Genomic DNA, 16070 nt, shown 5'->3' with positions numbered 1-16070 from the left:
CTTTCCCTCTATCCAACATGTTTCCCCCCTCAAGGAAAATGACAAAACAGAAACTTTAATTATTAAACTGAATGGCAATATTTGAATTGAAATAAGGCGGTGCCCACTAACATTTATACCACATCTATAAATGTAAATAATTTCTAAATTCTTGAACCATACATGGACTAAAGAATTTTATTTCCCTCTCCATGTTTGTCTTTGTTTACATGTATTTGATTATATCTTCCATCTGTTTTTTGGATAAAAAATTATTTATACTAGAGGTTTATTTCTAAGGGTTCAGGGAAGGAAGAACTGTATAACATCCATTAATTATAAGACTTCCAAAAAAACTTGCTAGTGGTAATGGTATATGTATATCCAATTCTTGCCCAGTCTGTTGTTTATATTATTACAAATGTATGAGAGTGTCATTCAGCAGAATGGTGTCTACCAGAGCATTCTAACATGCAGACATATTTGAAGTTGTGCATCACTAATGGGTCCCTTTGCAGGTTCAGATATGTTACTCAGCTCAGCACTTTTACACCCGCTTTTTTACTAGCCATACGATTTATTTGAGCCTGCAAACACCAATTGCTTCTAAGGAGTAATTTTTATTTTTACTTTTTTTTCTGGGGGTATGGGCAGGGAGTGGCACTATGGCACTACAATACAGAGTCCAGCTTTTATCTTGCTTAAGACAGTGCTGGTATGACCATATATCACTGTATAGCTCTAGGGTCATATCAATGTAGTGACACTATTTTCTATCATAAATTTACCTTGACTGTTGCTAGCAGAGGGATCTCTGTGACATGCACCACTGCACAATGTAAATACGTCCTCAAGTATGTGTGTGTACATCAATTTTTCATCTGTAATACCAATTGCAAATATTAGTACGCACAATTGCGGTGCCTGTGTTAACAAGTTATAAAGAGGCTTAAGTGTTTATCCCTTTTATACGCAAAGATATCCTGGATGTGTTCGCACAACATGTCAGCCTCACTCTGGGCCCTATGTTCCTACTCCTCATGGTACAGGATGCACCTTATTTTTTCTGCAGAACCTTCTCTTACTCAAAGCATTGCAGGGATCTTTCTGCTAAAATTGTCTTTAAGATTTCCTGATTTGTTTGTAGGCTTGTTTGTTGCAAAATTTAAATTTGAAGTGACTGAATGGGGAAAGGCTGAAAAAAGCTAGAACAGTATCATCAAGCTGCCACAAAGTTCACTTGTCATGCCCGTTAAAAGATGTATATCAAATTATGCTAATCTTTTTTAAGATGTGCATTCTTCACTTCGTAGACAATCAGCTTGCAACACTGAGACTGAATGTGTAGAAGAGCTGAACATTCAGTTTCTGCTGAAATCAATGGGAGCCATACTCTGAATGTACAGAATTGTATGTAATGCCAAATACTCTGAAAAAAACAGACCCCAAGATGTCTTCAACTGCATATGCCAAGTAGAAGATGAAGGACACTGGAGGAAGAAGAGGAAGAGAATATTGCAGAGCAGCATTGATTGCGGGTAGATGCGAAGCAAAGAAACAGTAAGGATACCAGATGGCAGAAACAGCCAGTCGTGAGAAGGGTTATTCTGTGGTGCTTAGGAACCCTAATTCTTGGGAATGACAACATGAAATTTGTCACTGGTGTCGCAGTTGCACTAAGCAGTGCTGTTTAACAAGTGTTTCATTGCAGGGAAAACACCACATCAGACCAGTGTAGGGTTACTCTGGGAATTTGTGGTAATCTCATATTATTGTGCTAATAGTAATACTATTGTCCACTTGACCCAGTCAACACCAGTCATGACATTTCAAATCTTTCCCAGGAAGAAGAATCTGCTTAAGATAAGTGCATGGGTATGTTTGCCATGCAATACTTTTTAAAGTACTTTGCATAAGTGGATAAGGATATTCAGTGACCGAATTTAATCACAAAGGAAAATTGTTCAGTAAAATGAGAGATACTAGATACAATATATTTTACTTCCTAGTCATATTGGTGTAAACTAGATTTTAATGTTGCAGCTAGATAGCTTCCAATGCTTGATTTGACATGTTATGCTTTGCTTAGGTCTTCTAAATGGCATTACAACTTTCAAGATTAACAGCTAATAGCAATAAAACCAGAAATAGATCCTAATAATATTACATGTTACCTGTTTTACAGTAAAGCAATGGAGATAAAAGCATTATGTACTTGGTCATCTACAACGTACATGCTGAAAAACAGCAGAACTACTCATGTTAAGGAAACAAGTCTTCAGATCTCAGGTATTAATGTGATTGGCTTTTCAATCAGTGGGTTTTATCTAAGCATTTGGAAGTAAAGGAGTGGATCAATGGCACCTTGTTTGACTAAGATCTACTAAAGGACATAAAAGGAGTTGTATCCCTATTCTAGTCTTTAGCTATAGCTCTATTTTTGATAGACTACATCATATCATACCATTAAATACCTACTGCAACTGTTTGAAATGTTGTTATGTTCACATAATTAAGAAAATACCTATGATGTTAATGAACAATTTTTTAGTAGAAACTGATCAGTTGCCTCACTTTCAGTAGGAAATTTTAGATAGAAAACATGGATTTGAATTTGCACAGATCACAAATCAGGGACAATCAGAATGCTACTTCAGCTGAATAAAAAGCCTAATGTCCCAGCACCAATTCTGGAGCTTAAGCTGAGCCTCAGAAGTGGGAAAATGACAAGCCAGAGAAAAGTCCAGCAGACAGGTCTTTGTTAACTTGTATTTTAGTGCTGGTGCAGAGAGAGTGCCATAGTTTTTATCAATTACAAATGTTTTTGTCCTTCCCTCGAAACAAAGCTGCTCCAATATAGCATTAGGTGAACTAGACACATTCCACATGTCTCCATGTGTCGATTACTCTATCTCTAAGAAATATAAATGAAGACACTGATTTCAATTATTACTGCGCCTGAAAGTCAACTATGCTATGACATTTTAATTGCATTCTACAGAGAGGATGTATGAAAGTAAGATATGGTAATCTCATGTTTTCTTGCGAAGAACCAGATTTGGAATTCATGAGTAAGATGCATGTATAATTTTATAACCATGGAGCATTTGATCATGAAGCATTAAAAAGAATGGATCTGAAAATGTTAACAGCTCTTTTACTGAAGTGTTTCATTCCATTTAATACTGCAGATGCAGGCAGTAGGAATATGATCCCATGAAGAAAAAAGAGAAGCTATAGAAAGTAGTGTCAGGATTTTCAGATAAAATTCAATGTCAGAATATTTTATCTTTTCTGTTAAAAAAATTAAATAAATATGTACATAAATAATTTTTTCAACTATATTAATACTTCTGCTTATGCAGTCAACTCTACACTGATCTGATCGTAAACAGTTATGTAAATTTGGACATGTTACTTCAAAACAACCTTAAAAATACTCTCCAGTGTCACCTGTGTAGGTGTATTGAGTGAATGGAGGTGAAATAAAATTTGAAGAGGAATTATTGCTTTGAATAAATAGTAATACTATTAAATTAATTTATCCTAAGTATTTTTAAAACATTTTTGCAAGCCTCATATATTTTGAAACATTTTATAATAATTTCTGATAATAATCACATAAGATAATGGAAGTTAACATGGCAAGAGGACTAATTAATGAAGTAAACACTCAGAAGTGTAATTAATGTGATCCATGATATATAAGAGAGATGAGACTTTCAGCCGAAAATGCAACTATAGGGAATCACTTCTGATGATTCCAGAAAGCTTAGTAAAAGGGATTAAATTTAACTCTAAACCAGCTTCAGCCTAATTTGTGATGACCATACAAAGAGAATCATCAGTAGCGATGAAAGAGGGATCTCTTGAGAGGTTATAGCACTTCCCTGAACATGCAGGAAATGTTAGCCTGTGTATATGAAACAGCAGCATAGCAACTGTTGATACGAATGGATTTTCAGTCGTAAGCAATGTAATGATTCATAAATTATGTTTTTCTTACCACCAGCAGAATCAATGAATAAGCTTATGTATGTTATCCAACTGAGTTTATCATACTTTTTTTATAATTAACTTTTCTTATGCACCAGTTACATCTGTTAACATTTTTCTTTTTTAGATCTTCATCCTGGAACTTTTATAATAACTGTTAGAGGCAATAACAGTTCCTTTAAATTTTCATTGCATATGTTCCTGTATATACAAGTATCTTGTGGTCATCTTCTTTTCCTCATTTAAGTAATACTAAAGTAAATTCTGCAAACTTCTTTGTCAATGATATTGCCAGATGTATAACTCCTGACTGAAACTGACTAATTCTTTTCTCAATGCCTCCAATTTTATTTAGTTACTTTTTTTATTATTAATAATCAGTTGCACTTTTAAAATGTTCAGAAAGGACACCATCTTTTCTTGCTTCTGTTTAATGCTTAAAGGAAAAAGATGTGCCTTTTATTTCCTTCTTAATGTTAAAATTACTTCCTCAAATATATCTACTCCAGCAGAGAGAATACATGTTATTTTTCAGAAAAATACTAAAAAATAGTATTTAGAGGAATCTCAAATGGCCACTTAGAGTATTCTATCAGTGATGGAAATTTGACAGTCTTCTAGGGCAACCTATATGTGTAGTTCACCATCCTTGCAAAAACAAATTTTCTCCCCAGTGTCTGACCTAAACTTCATTCCCATTTTAAAATCTAAACCTGTCTAGTCATCCTGCCAGATAATCTGGACACCATCCCAATACCTTCTTATTTGCAGTAATTTTGATGGCTTGTGGGATTATGGAATCTGTCCTCCTGTTGAAAGACTTTTTCTACACCACATGGTAAAACACTATAGCAGGTTAATTGACCAAAGAAATATAATTGTAAATAATACATAATAATAATGTCAATAATAGCTGTAATGAAACATTATTCACTCTCTCATGGTTCCTAAGATAAGGAACATTCTGAAGGGCATCCTTGCAGATCAGTCCTTTCGTATCTCTATGAACAGCAGTCACAGAGAAAACATTATTTTTATTGTAAGTATAATCAATCAAATTTCCTATGGTGAAATCATGTTTACTCAGAAGGAAAACGACTGAAGTAGCACTAAAACTGCCCGAGTGAGAAGAATCCCTCAAGGAAAGGTCCATATTACTGACACTACGATGCTGAAGCAGTCACTGCCTGACTGGTGGATAAATGCAGACCTTAGATTCAGTTTGATTGCTCCATTTTCCCAGGCAAAGTAGTTAGATATACACAGGTGTAACATCATTTAAAAAAATCTGTGTCAGATGGAACTTCCTTGGATTTTTGAGACATTAATTTCCTATCATTTACCATAAGGTGGAAAATTAAAAATAGTGAAGTGATTCATTCCAAGCTTCAGCTCAGAAATCACTCAGAAGTACCTTCAGTTGTACGTAATACATAATCCCATAATAAATGACAATTTGGGAAGACTAAGCCAGAGCAAAAATTCTTCCTGCTCACTTCTTGATATTTCATCAAAAAGACCTGTAGAAAGAAGACTCCTCCTAGAGTGCAAATACCTGAGGGAAAGTCAGAGCATCCTCTATTTACCTGTGCACCTGCAAAGGAAAACTAAAATGTCTGAAGCCCCACCTTTTAAGAACTTGTGAAACAATCTGGGAACTGAGCCAAAACCTACTCTTTCAGTATATAAGCCTTGGGAGCAGACAGGTATTTCCTCAGAGGCAGGTTGTTTGGTAGTTTCTACCAGACTTCCAGAAGATGGGTAGAGGTGGTGGGACACGAATACCACTATGGATATCAATACTAGCACTTGCCTTCATACACATTAAAGGTAGGAAGATTTACTTGCTTGGCATTTTTACTGTTTTAAAAGATCTGTAGCTTGCTTCAGAGTTTGAAACATTTTTTTTCTTGGCTTTGTGAAACTAATTAATCTATTAGCTTTATGGAAGATTTTATTCTCTGTTACAAATACTTTCCTTCCTAAGAAGAGGAAACTTAACTGTTTCAAAAATTTATACTGTAGCCCATGTTTCATCCTGTTTTCTCCAGTTGAAACATGGCTTTAGGAAAGAACAAATCAGTGGAGTCTGCCTGCATGCATTCTTAAAGATTTTAATTTTTTTTTATCACCTGATGATACAGTATTGAGAAAACTATAGAATGTTCTCAAAAAACATTGGACAACAGATTTTTAAAGTTCTTCTATACTTGCACATGAGGTTGCATAAAAGCTTAGAGCATAACGCTGTTTTTTGATGGGGTGAAAACAAATGGAATTGCCTTAAATATACTAAAGAGGCACTTAATACTCGTAAATGAGTAGAAATATTTTTTAAAATCTGGTTTACCTGTTGATGTCCCTTAAATTTTAAGGTAAGGGTGTTAGTTTTTAGTGCATTTTGATCTCAGACACAAATCTTACTGTATTATTTTAATTTTTCCCAGTTCCAGTTAATTCCACACCAACTTATGTTAGGAAGTGGTAGTGTCAAAGAACATCTCATCAAAAGACTAGCTGTAGCATTACCACACTGGGGAACTGGGAATCTGTGATGCATATGGCATGAGGCAGAGTGTTAGAGCCACACAGTGCATGGAGAGAGCAGCAAAAAACTATTCAAGGCCAGGCAGTGGAGAAGAGCCCAAGAAAACTGAATGGCTCCTAGCTTAAAAACGGGCACAATGTGTCCTTCCAACACCCTCACACAGTTCCCTGCAGCTCGGATTTCAGCATTAGCCCCTCTAGTGGTGCTCCCCATAGACTGCCCTTCTTGTGGGGATGCAGCAGAGGGTGAACCTGCTTTTTTGGTTTTCTCCAGTCAGCATAGCCTCCCCTGCAACCTGTCCTCTGATGAACTCTCACTAAGTGGTGCATTAAAAGCCCCTTGGGCCCCTGCAAATTTTGTGTATATTCCTATACTCATGCTGCAGTAGAAGTGAATGACAAATGATTTCTTCACTGGAAACAGACATTTTTGCTTCAGGGCAAAATCAACAGTCACAAATGTATCTATTGGAAAGACCTTTTTCTTTCTGTATGGCTTGTGTATTTTTCATTCTGTTGCTTATTACAAAAAGTGCTTGAAATACAGAGTAACTTTGGCTTTCAAAGTCAAGTCCTCTAACTCTAGAATTAATTCAGCCTGTACAAAAGACACCTATTTTTAAAGGCCTCTGGCTGGACAAAGCATTTTAGTAATGTTTAAAGCACACACTGAAAATAAAAAGTAAGAAAATTAAGTCCATTATTTGAAATTTGTATAAGGGCATCCAGGGATAATGTGACAATAACAGAGTAAAAATCTGCTCAAATTGTCACAGTATTTTTATTTTTTTGTATAGCTTCCTTGCAGCAATTTATCAAGAAAAACAAAACAAAACAACAGCAGAAGTTGAAGGAGCAATATATGGCCATCATGGTTGCATCTGACCTCCTGTACATGAACAGAGCTTTGCTGATTGTTTTTATATACTGACTGTTACTGTTTAATCAAATATAATCAAGAAATGATGAACTGAAAAATTAACATTAACATTTTCCTTCTCCACTACTCTTGATGCAGTTCAAGCCCAGGACGATGAACTACAAACAAAATCAAACTATGTCTCTCCATCCATCCTGCAGCGACAAAAGCGTAAGTATTTTTATGATTATCTATTTCGAAGATTTTTTCCCAAATTAAAGTAATAAATAATAAGACTACTAGAATCTTCTTATCCTAGCTAGAACACAGTTCCCCTTCACTCCTGTCCCACCCACCCCTACTCTCCTCCATCCCCCCTACCGCCCCCCCAAAGGAGACTAATCCTCTGTATAACATATTCAATTACCAGTAAATCTCTGACTGTTCTAAACTGGAGAACTTTCTCTGAGAACTGGCTCAGTGGGTCTGGTCTACTGATATGACACAGTTATCTAATGTTTAACTTCACAAAAGGTACATATCTTCTATCTAAAAGTGTATTTTCAGCAGAGGTGTGTATGCATATCACCAAGGTACTTGATAGTAGGTAATAAAAGATACATTTTTTTATGCTGTATCAGGATGACTGCATCACTCACAAGAGAATAAGAAAACTGTAACTACCTTAAACATTATAAGAATTAAGCACTACAAGATTATGTATGACATATAACTGTACAGAGCAAACACCATAAATGTACAGAGCAAAATAAGGGTAGAATGATACAATGCTGAATGATATCTTAGTGATGACAGGCTGAAACAATTAATCATTATGCCTGTCCTCCAATCTTCAATTTTTAAGGTCAAATTAAAATAATAACAAATCCAAAGTGGAAGTGTACCACAAATTATTTAATAGGAGAGAGTGCATTTAATTATTGGAACAGATTGTCAAGAAAGGTAGGATGTGTGCTTTCCCTGAAAATCCTTGAATCAAGACTAAATGATACTGTCTTCCAAAAAAACATATTGGTCTAAGATATTTTTTGGTCTAAATGCAGAAGTTAATTGCTGGTATTGCACAATTTGTGGTTTGGAAGTAAACAGATTCTACAATTTTGATATTTCTAAAGGGGAAACTGCTTCCATTCCTCAGACTCTCATGTTGTGAAAATCACATTGTAGGTTCTCTAAATATTTTATCCCTTCATTTCTGGATACAAGAGAAAACAATTGGATGTGGACATGGAAAATTTAAGGCTGGATCCTATATTTTAGAATCCTTGATTCTAAAAGCTGGATTCAGTCAGTATTGTATTTTTACATCCTTGAAGTTTCTACTTTCCATTAATTTTACCAGAATAGGATTCTAGTGAGGAAATTTTGATGGCTTTTGTCCTTGCATGAAAAACATGATTAAAGTTTCATAGAATTTAAACTGCCTTTTTAAAAAAAAATCTACTTCAAGTTGCTTGTGCAAAAGTGCTTGTCTCAGCACAAAAAAAAATTAGACAAACTTCAGATAAAAGCTCAACAGTTCTTGTCTCTCTTCGTCAGCTTATAATATTCTTCAGTAACTTTATGCTTCTAACTGTACTGAGAGACAAAGGTTCAGACATAGACTTTAACACTGCTTCTTTTGTATCACTATTGCAACACTGTATGCTAAGAATCAATTGCTTCTTTAGAGTTCAGAACAAGAGGGCCAGCATCAGGTGCGAGTCTTCAACAAATAATGGAAGGAAGTACTACAGCCAAAGAGCACGGTCTGTGGGAGTTGGCCGGTCATGAAATACATAGAAAGACCAAATGAAAGCATTGTGTAAAACCCACCAATAAAACCATGTTAAAGCTTCCCCCTTGAGTATAACTAAAGTAGAAGGAAATGTTAATCACTAAAGAGACTTTGTAAACTCTATCCATTTTTAGGACTTCCAATAAGATTAAACTTGATTGCTTTTTTCCCCCCTTAGCTTTTCCACCAGCTTCAAATTCCAGAGAAGTGACAATCATTCCACCTCTTCAAAATGCATTGAAAGTAAAAGGTAAATTAAACCAATTCATGGCTCAGCTATCTGTGTTCTTGTTGATCACACAGGTAGAACACAGAGTGACTGAAGCTGTGTAAGGTGCTTCAGCATCATAAAATAGAAAATGAACAAGAAAAGTAGCCAGTTCATCAGGTAACAAGGATAATCTAAATGTGAATCCCATATACTGGCTGCAGTTTGTTAATATGATGCAGCTATAAAATAAAATAAAAAAAATCTAATATATATATAAATATATATAACATATACAATATAAAAATACATAATATATACAATCTATATAAATATATGATATATACATATATATTTCACACATATTACACACATAATATTGGAATAAATAATGAACAATATTTCCAGTAAAGAGAGGGAAATACTGACGTGTTCAAAGCACCAGTGAGATATCTTATGAAGGGTGCAGGCTACAATTCTGACTACCCATGTTCAAGCAGGATAAGTATAAATCTGGAAGAGATGTAGAGGACTCTGAGGATAATCAGGGAGATAAAAGAGGCAGCTTGTAAGGAAATGAAAACTGAAAAGAGATATGTGATTTCTATAATGGGCAGGGGTAGAAGCAGGGAGTTGGAAATCTGTTGAGGTGAAGCATAATATTGGCACAAGAACAAGACATACATGAGACAGGAATACATTTTAGAAGATGCTGGCAAAAGTTGTCCTGCCATTCAAAAGGTGTGACTATAAGTGACCTTCCCTAGTAGGAATACCAGCTGGTTAAAAACTAACTTTGAACTGGTTTTATGGTGAAACTTCAGAACTTCATACACATAGAAAATTGTTTCTAGAATATGGCCATATCATTGGATAGACTGAGCTGGTAGGTTTCTTCTGATTTTAGGTCCTATATCCCTGTGCAAAGCAGATTAAACACAAAGGATAACTGAAAAAAAAATAAATAACAGATTGATAAACAAATAGCTTGATAAGAAGAAAACGAGAAGTGAGGCTTTTCAGACAGAGGCTACTGAAAGAAATAGAAGGGGGAAAGCAGCTGAAGGGAGGGTATCTACAGCATATTACAGAAATTTCTTACTACTTATTTTGAATCCACAGCTGGCAACCCCTATCACAATGGCCGTGTGTGCAGCACATGGGGAAACTTCCACTTCAAGACCTTTGATGGGGACATCTTTTACTTCCCTGGGCTTTGCAATTACATCTTTGCATCCAACTGCAAGTCTCCCTATGAGGACTTCAACATCCAGATTAGGCGCACCAAGGTGGAAAATGCTACCATGATCACTCATGTCATCATGAAGCTGGAAGGCACAGTGATTGAACTGACCCAGGGTTCTGTTCTGCTTGATGGCAAATCGTATGTTCATAACTTGAAAATTACATCACTGCTCTTGTTCCCAGTGGCTCTATGAGAGTCCTTTTCCCTCATCTGATCTCAGATTGCTCTCAGGCAGTGCTCTCAGGTCCTTCCTGAAGTATCAATAAAAATAAGAGGGCCTGACAGTAAGATAAGCACCACTTCTGCAGATTACCCATCGTCTGTTTTGTTCAGATAAGCTATATCACAGATGTTTCCCCAGTGCTACAATTGTGTATATATATACATATAGTTGATTCTAAAAGCAGGATTCAGTCAAAGGGTTATATTTTTACACCCTTGAAGTTTCTACTTTCCATTAATTTTGCTAGAATAGGATGCTTATGAGGAATTTTTGGTGGCTTTTGTCCTTGCACTGAACAGTATGCAGTTAAGCTGTTACTCCAGTTTGTACCTGTGCTCATTTAAATTGAGCTAGTCTGGAAACTTGCTATCTATGTAACAACGGTTAACACTGACTTTGGCATAGGGTGTGAAACCTGTCCAATAGGCTGAATAAATATTTGGGCAGCTATCCCACAGTAAGTTGTGTGTTATAGCAGCTGTGTAGAGCAAGCAAGTCTAAAGGTTATCTTGAGTACACATTTGTGAATGGCACTCATGTCACAGAAAGCCTAAAGAGTCTATCCCTTTATTATCAAGGGCTTTAAAGGAGTAAATAGCAATATCCTGAAGCATATAGCCAGCAAAACAGAACCTCCCAGCACTTTGTTGAACAATACAACCAAAGACACATGCCAACTTTTTACCTAGCAAAACACCATTAACAGAGATAGGCAAAAGGAACAGCAGGGAAAGCGAGGCTGATCCATTTGCACAATGAGAAACAGCCAAAAAGGTTAACAAACTTGTGTTGTCTGTATTTAGTTACAGCTGTGACTAATTTCCTCATGTATGCATGTTAAACTTCTTAGAATAATAAAGGGTATCAGTGTAGATATTAATGGATATCCTGTCCCTACCCCTGCTGAATGATGGTGATCCAGCCATATGGGAATCTTGATACAGAGAAGTAACAGCTATCTGAAAGTTTCTGCCAAGATAGGAGTGACCTTCCTTTGGAATGAAGAGGACGCTCTCCTGGTAAAAAAAAAATAAATCCAAAGCATGGCAGAAACACTGTATTTTGAAAATAGTCTCTTTACATCTTTGCAGTCTTTATCACCCAGGCACACATTAGTTACTTCTGGATTTGTGTCCATTTTACGTGTACTGTTCTGTCTTCCAGTCTTCTCCCAGTTCTCCTTTTTTTTTTTTTCCTCTCAGGATCTGCTCAGGTTCAATAGATCCCCAATGATAATGTTCCCACCTCACAGTAAAGTACTCCTCAGATTTCAAACATGGCAATGCTCTGATGTTCACAATCCCAGGGCTAGAAAAACACCAGGTTTTTCTTGGAGGTCACTAACTCCCCAGTGGTGCCTGCCTTGTTACCATATGTTGCCACATGATACATCAAATTTTGAGTACATGAGAAATACTGATATAGGCTGTGTTACTATCAAGGCTGACACTACTATGAACCTAAGCTCTCTTTCTTAATTTCTTCTAGGTGGAACTAGATAAGAAATATGCCAATCAAACTTGTGGACTTTGTGGGGACTTTAACGGAGTTCCAATTAGCAATGAATTTATTTCAGAGAGTAAGTAAAAAAAAAATATAAATCAAAACATTATTAAGTACTGGTGTTTTGTTTTCCTTCCTTTTAGCAATACACTGTAACATAGGTTGTGGGTCCTACTAACTGCAAATATAGTGATATTTCTTTATGTTTTCTATTATGTCAGTTCTTTATAGAGTCAGGGCATTGAGGTGTATTAGGCTTCTTCCATCACTGTTAGATCACTGAAGACCTGCCACATGCAACTTTCTATTTGTTTTCAATAACTACCTTGCATACCTTCTTCATTTCCTTTTGCCTTTCATATTATAGTGATATTCTTTGGTAATCACTGTTCATGTCACAGTGGGCAGTGTCTGAAGAGAAAATATCTCCATGAAAAAGGCAGTAAACCAGTAAATATTATGCTACTATTTGAACTTTTTTTTTTACAGAGGTAAAACTGACTTCCATACAGTTTGGGAATAGGCAGAAGATGGATGGACCCACAGAGCAATGTGCTGATCCTGTTCCTCCTGCTGTTCTGATGAACTGCTCAGCTGAATTTGTAAGAACATCTCAAAATCTGTTTTCTCACTGTAAATACATTGCTCCAGTATTTGGAAAAAAAATATGTTAGAATTGGGAAAAAAAAAATAGTATGACTATGACTCAAGTGTAGGTCTGGAATAATTTTTTTTTTTTTCTCAACTTACTTTTTCATTCTCTGCCAAAGTGAATGCTAATAAGTTACATTCCCCTTCCAAGAGAAGTCAGGATATTTTAATGAAAGAGAAATTCACTGAAAATTTCATAAAACAAAGGAATTGTATAATGCTTGGGAAGTCACCTGAGCTGAAAGTAACTCAAGATATGGGAAGATATAGTAGTTAATTGAAAGAGTTCTATGTGTACTTGTCCTACTGGTACACTTTGCATTTCTTAGAGCTACTGTTGGACATGTTTCTGGACCAGATGGACCTTTGGTTTGTTCTGCTATATGTCAAATAACCAGTCTAGTATTTTCTAAACACTTGTTTTTTTTCTTTCCCTCCTAGGCTTCTATCTGTGAGACAGTATTAACCAGTAAAGCATTTACAAGCTGTAATGCACTTGTGAATGTTCAGGACTACATTGAAACTTGCATACAAGACCTATGCCACTGTGATAGCTCTATGGCTGACTTCTGCATGTGCAACACCTTTGCTGAATACTCCCGGCAGTGTGCTCATGCAGGCGGACAGCCTCTGAACTGGAGAACCTCAGAACTGTGTCGTAAGTATCTTGGGAAAGGACTTTCACTTGCATTTACTACCCATATCTAGTAAACAAATACGCTTTTTTCTTTTTTTTTTTTTTCCCCTGAAGAAGACAGCTGCTTAAATATGCATGAAATTTTCACTAAACCAGTTTTAACCTGAGCATACTCAAGACTTTGGGCATACAGAAGTTTAGAGGATTTTGCATTACTCAGGGTTTTCAAGATATATCAGAAAGCCTAAAATGTTGCAGCCTCCACATTAGGTTTCCCCATTATATCTTAACAGAAAACATGCTAAATGGCAAATAATGTTTTCTCAACATTTCAAAGGAAATGTCAGCATTAAAATACTCTTTCTATTTTCAGCCAAAACATGTCCTTTCAACATGCAATACCAGGAGTGTGGCTCCCCTTGCTCTGACACGTGCAGCAACTCAGAGCGATCTGCACTTTGTGAAGATCATTGCACAGATGGCTGCGTCTGTCCTCCAGGCAAGTCTATTTACTGTCCCTTTCTCATAGCCAAGACCACTAGAACATTTACATGTACACATTTCACAACTTTCCTTCTTTGTATCCTTCTTATCACATCATTTTTGTCCTTATCATCGAAGTAATAACTATATTTCTTCCTTGTTACACTCTCATCATTTCTATTTGGATTACTAAAAATGCCCTTTTAAACAATGAATGTGCCTGAGACATGATTGAACTGAGAACGAGACACTTCATTCCTAAGAGGAAGGGGAAGCCTTATAGTCTTATCATCTGTATTTATGCAATATTTAATCCCATTTTGCCTACAATGGTGACTTCTGGCATCAGCAAAGCAGCAAATTACTAAACCTTTCCTATCCAGTGCTGAGTGTCTAAACAATAAGAAGCTGAGAGAGCACTAGGCAGTGTGTAAAATCTAGCACTTCAGACAAATTACGCATGACAGCTGAATAGCAACATGAGATAAACAGTGCAAATATGTTGTATTTGTGCACCTCTCCTGTGAAAACAGACTGAGAGAGTTTGGGTTGTTCAGGCTGGAGAAGAGAAGGCTCCATGTGGACATCATAGCAGCCTTCCAGCTCCTGAATGGGGCCTACAGAAAAGCTGGGAAGTGACTTTTTACAAGGGCATAAAGACTTTAAGCTGAAAGAAAGTAGCTTTAGGTTACAAATATTAAGAAGAAATTCTTTACTGTGAGGGTGGCAAGCTACTGGAATTGTTTTCACAGAGAAGTTGTGGCTGCCCTCTCCCTGGAAATGTTAAAGGCCAAGTTGTATGGGGCTTTGAGTAACCTTGCCTAGCAGAAGGTGTCCCTACACATGGGATGACCTATAAGGTACTTTCCAACCTAAATAACTCTATAATTAAATAGAATATCGCCCTTAAATACCTACATAGCTGGCATTATTAATTTTTTTAAGTACTTTCTATTAATTTTCTGTGTAATAGAGAAAAAATGGAACATTTTTTCGGGCGTCTGCCTGATACATGTACATAAGCAGGTTTTGCAGTGCACAGAATGAGTAACAGGCCATTTATTTCCCTAGGAATGGTATTTGATGACATTAATGGTGCTGGCTGCATTCCCCGTAAAGAGTGCCACTGTACCTATGAAGGCGAAACTTATGCTCCTGGTGCCTCATTCTCATCAAAATGCAGATCATGGTAACATACTCCTTTTCTTGTACTTCTTTTTTTTAGGTGCATTACCTGAACAATTTGAAAACAGAAAAAAATTACTAATATCCCCTTACAAAGAAATGAGGAACTACTTAACAACTGAAATTCCTCAATTACATATTTTTTTAAGATTATTTATTTCTCTTCTTTCTCCTTACACTTGGAAGCAAACATCTGAGTTTAGATAAAGGTACTCCAGTTTCAAGACTAATCAATTAAAGGAGGCAATCAGATTCAAATACCAGAGTTATTTGAAAACGTGAACTTGTGTGTTGCATCCTTTGCAGCACTACAGCGTAATATTAGGATGCTCTTGTAAATACTATAGAGGACATGACATTTAGGGACATGTTGGATTACGCAGAATGGGAGATCACATTTTAGAGGCATGTTTGACAGAATATATATATAACATTATAATTACTTATTATAATCATTATTCTTATAATTATTATAATTACATTATAATAACATTATAATTACTGAAGTACTATTGCATGTATGCAAATGTACCTCTCTGTCTATGAATACAGGAATCACAAACATGCATGCTATTTTCCAAGAAACACTTAACATATTCCTGCATATGATCCTTCATATGCAACAGAATGGATGCCATGTTCACAAGGACTGAATTCTGTCAAGACTGGAAATAAATACTAATGTAAATGTGCCTGGCGCATATGTATTCTGAGATTTCAAAGCAATGTTGGTTTGACACTATGATCAATGTTTC

At 36.1% G+C, this 16070-nt stretch overlaps 1 protein-coding gene across 1 annotated transcript in view; it reads left to right on the top strand.

The window, feature by feature from the left end:
- The window catches only part of LOC104387651 (mucin-5AC-like), a gene marked incomplete at its 3' end in the record, with an annotated part of 64229 nt that overhangs the window by 32557 nt on the left and 15602 nt on the right, over positions 1-16070 (top strand). Inside the window, 8 exon segments of the mRNA XM_009996434.1 lie at positions 9358-9429; positions 10510-10756; positions 11725-11875; positions 12345-12435; positions 12849-12961; positions 13452-13668; positions 14021-14146; positions 15202-15319. Coding sequence (XP_009994736.1) covers positions 9358-9429; positions 10510-10756; positions 11725-11875; positions 12345-12435; positions 12849-12961; positions 13452-13668; positions 14021-14146; positions 15202-15319 — 1135 coding nt within the window.

Source organism: Chaetura pelagica, unplaced genomic scaffold (assembly GCF_000747805.2).
Source record: "Chaetura pelagica isolate M959 unplaced genomic scaffold, ChaPel_1.0 scaffold74, whole genome shotgun sequence".
In the NCBI taxonomy this organism is placed as follows: domain Eukaryota; kingdom Metazoa; phylum Chordata; class Aves; order Apodiformes; family Apodidae; genus Chaetura; species Chaetura pelagica.
The sequence above is the reverse complement of the archived record's forward strand: the minus strand, read 5'-3'. Positions and strand labels throughout refer to the sequence as shown.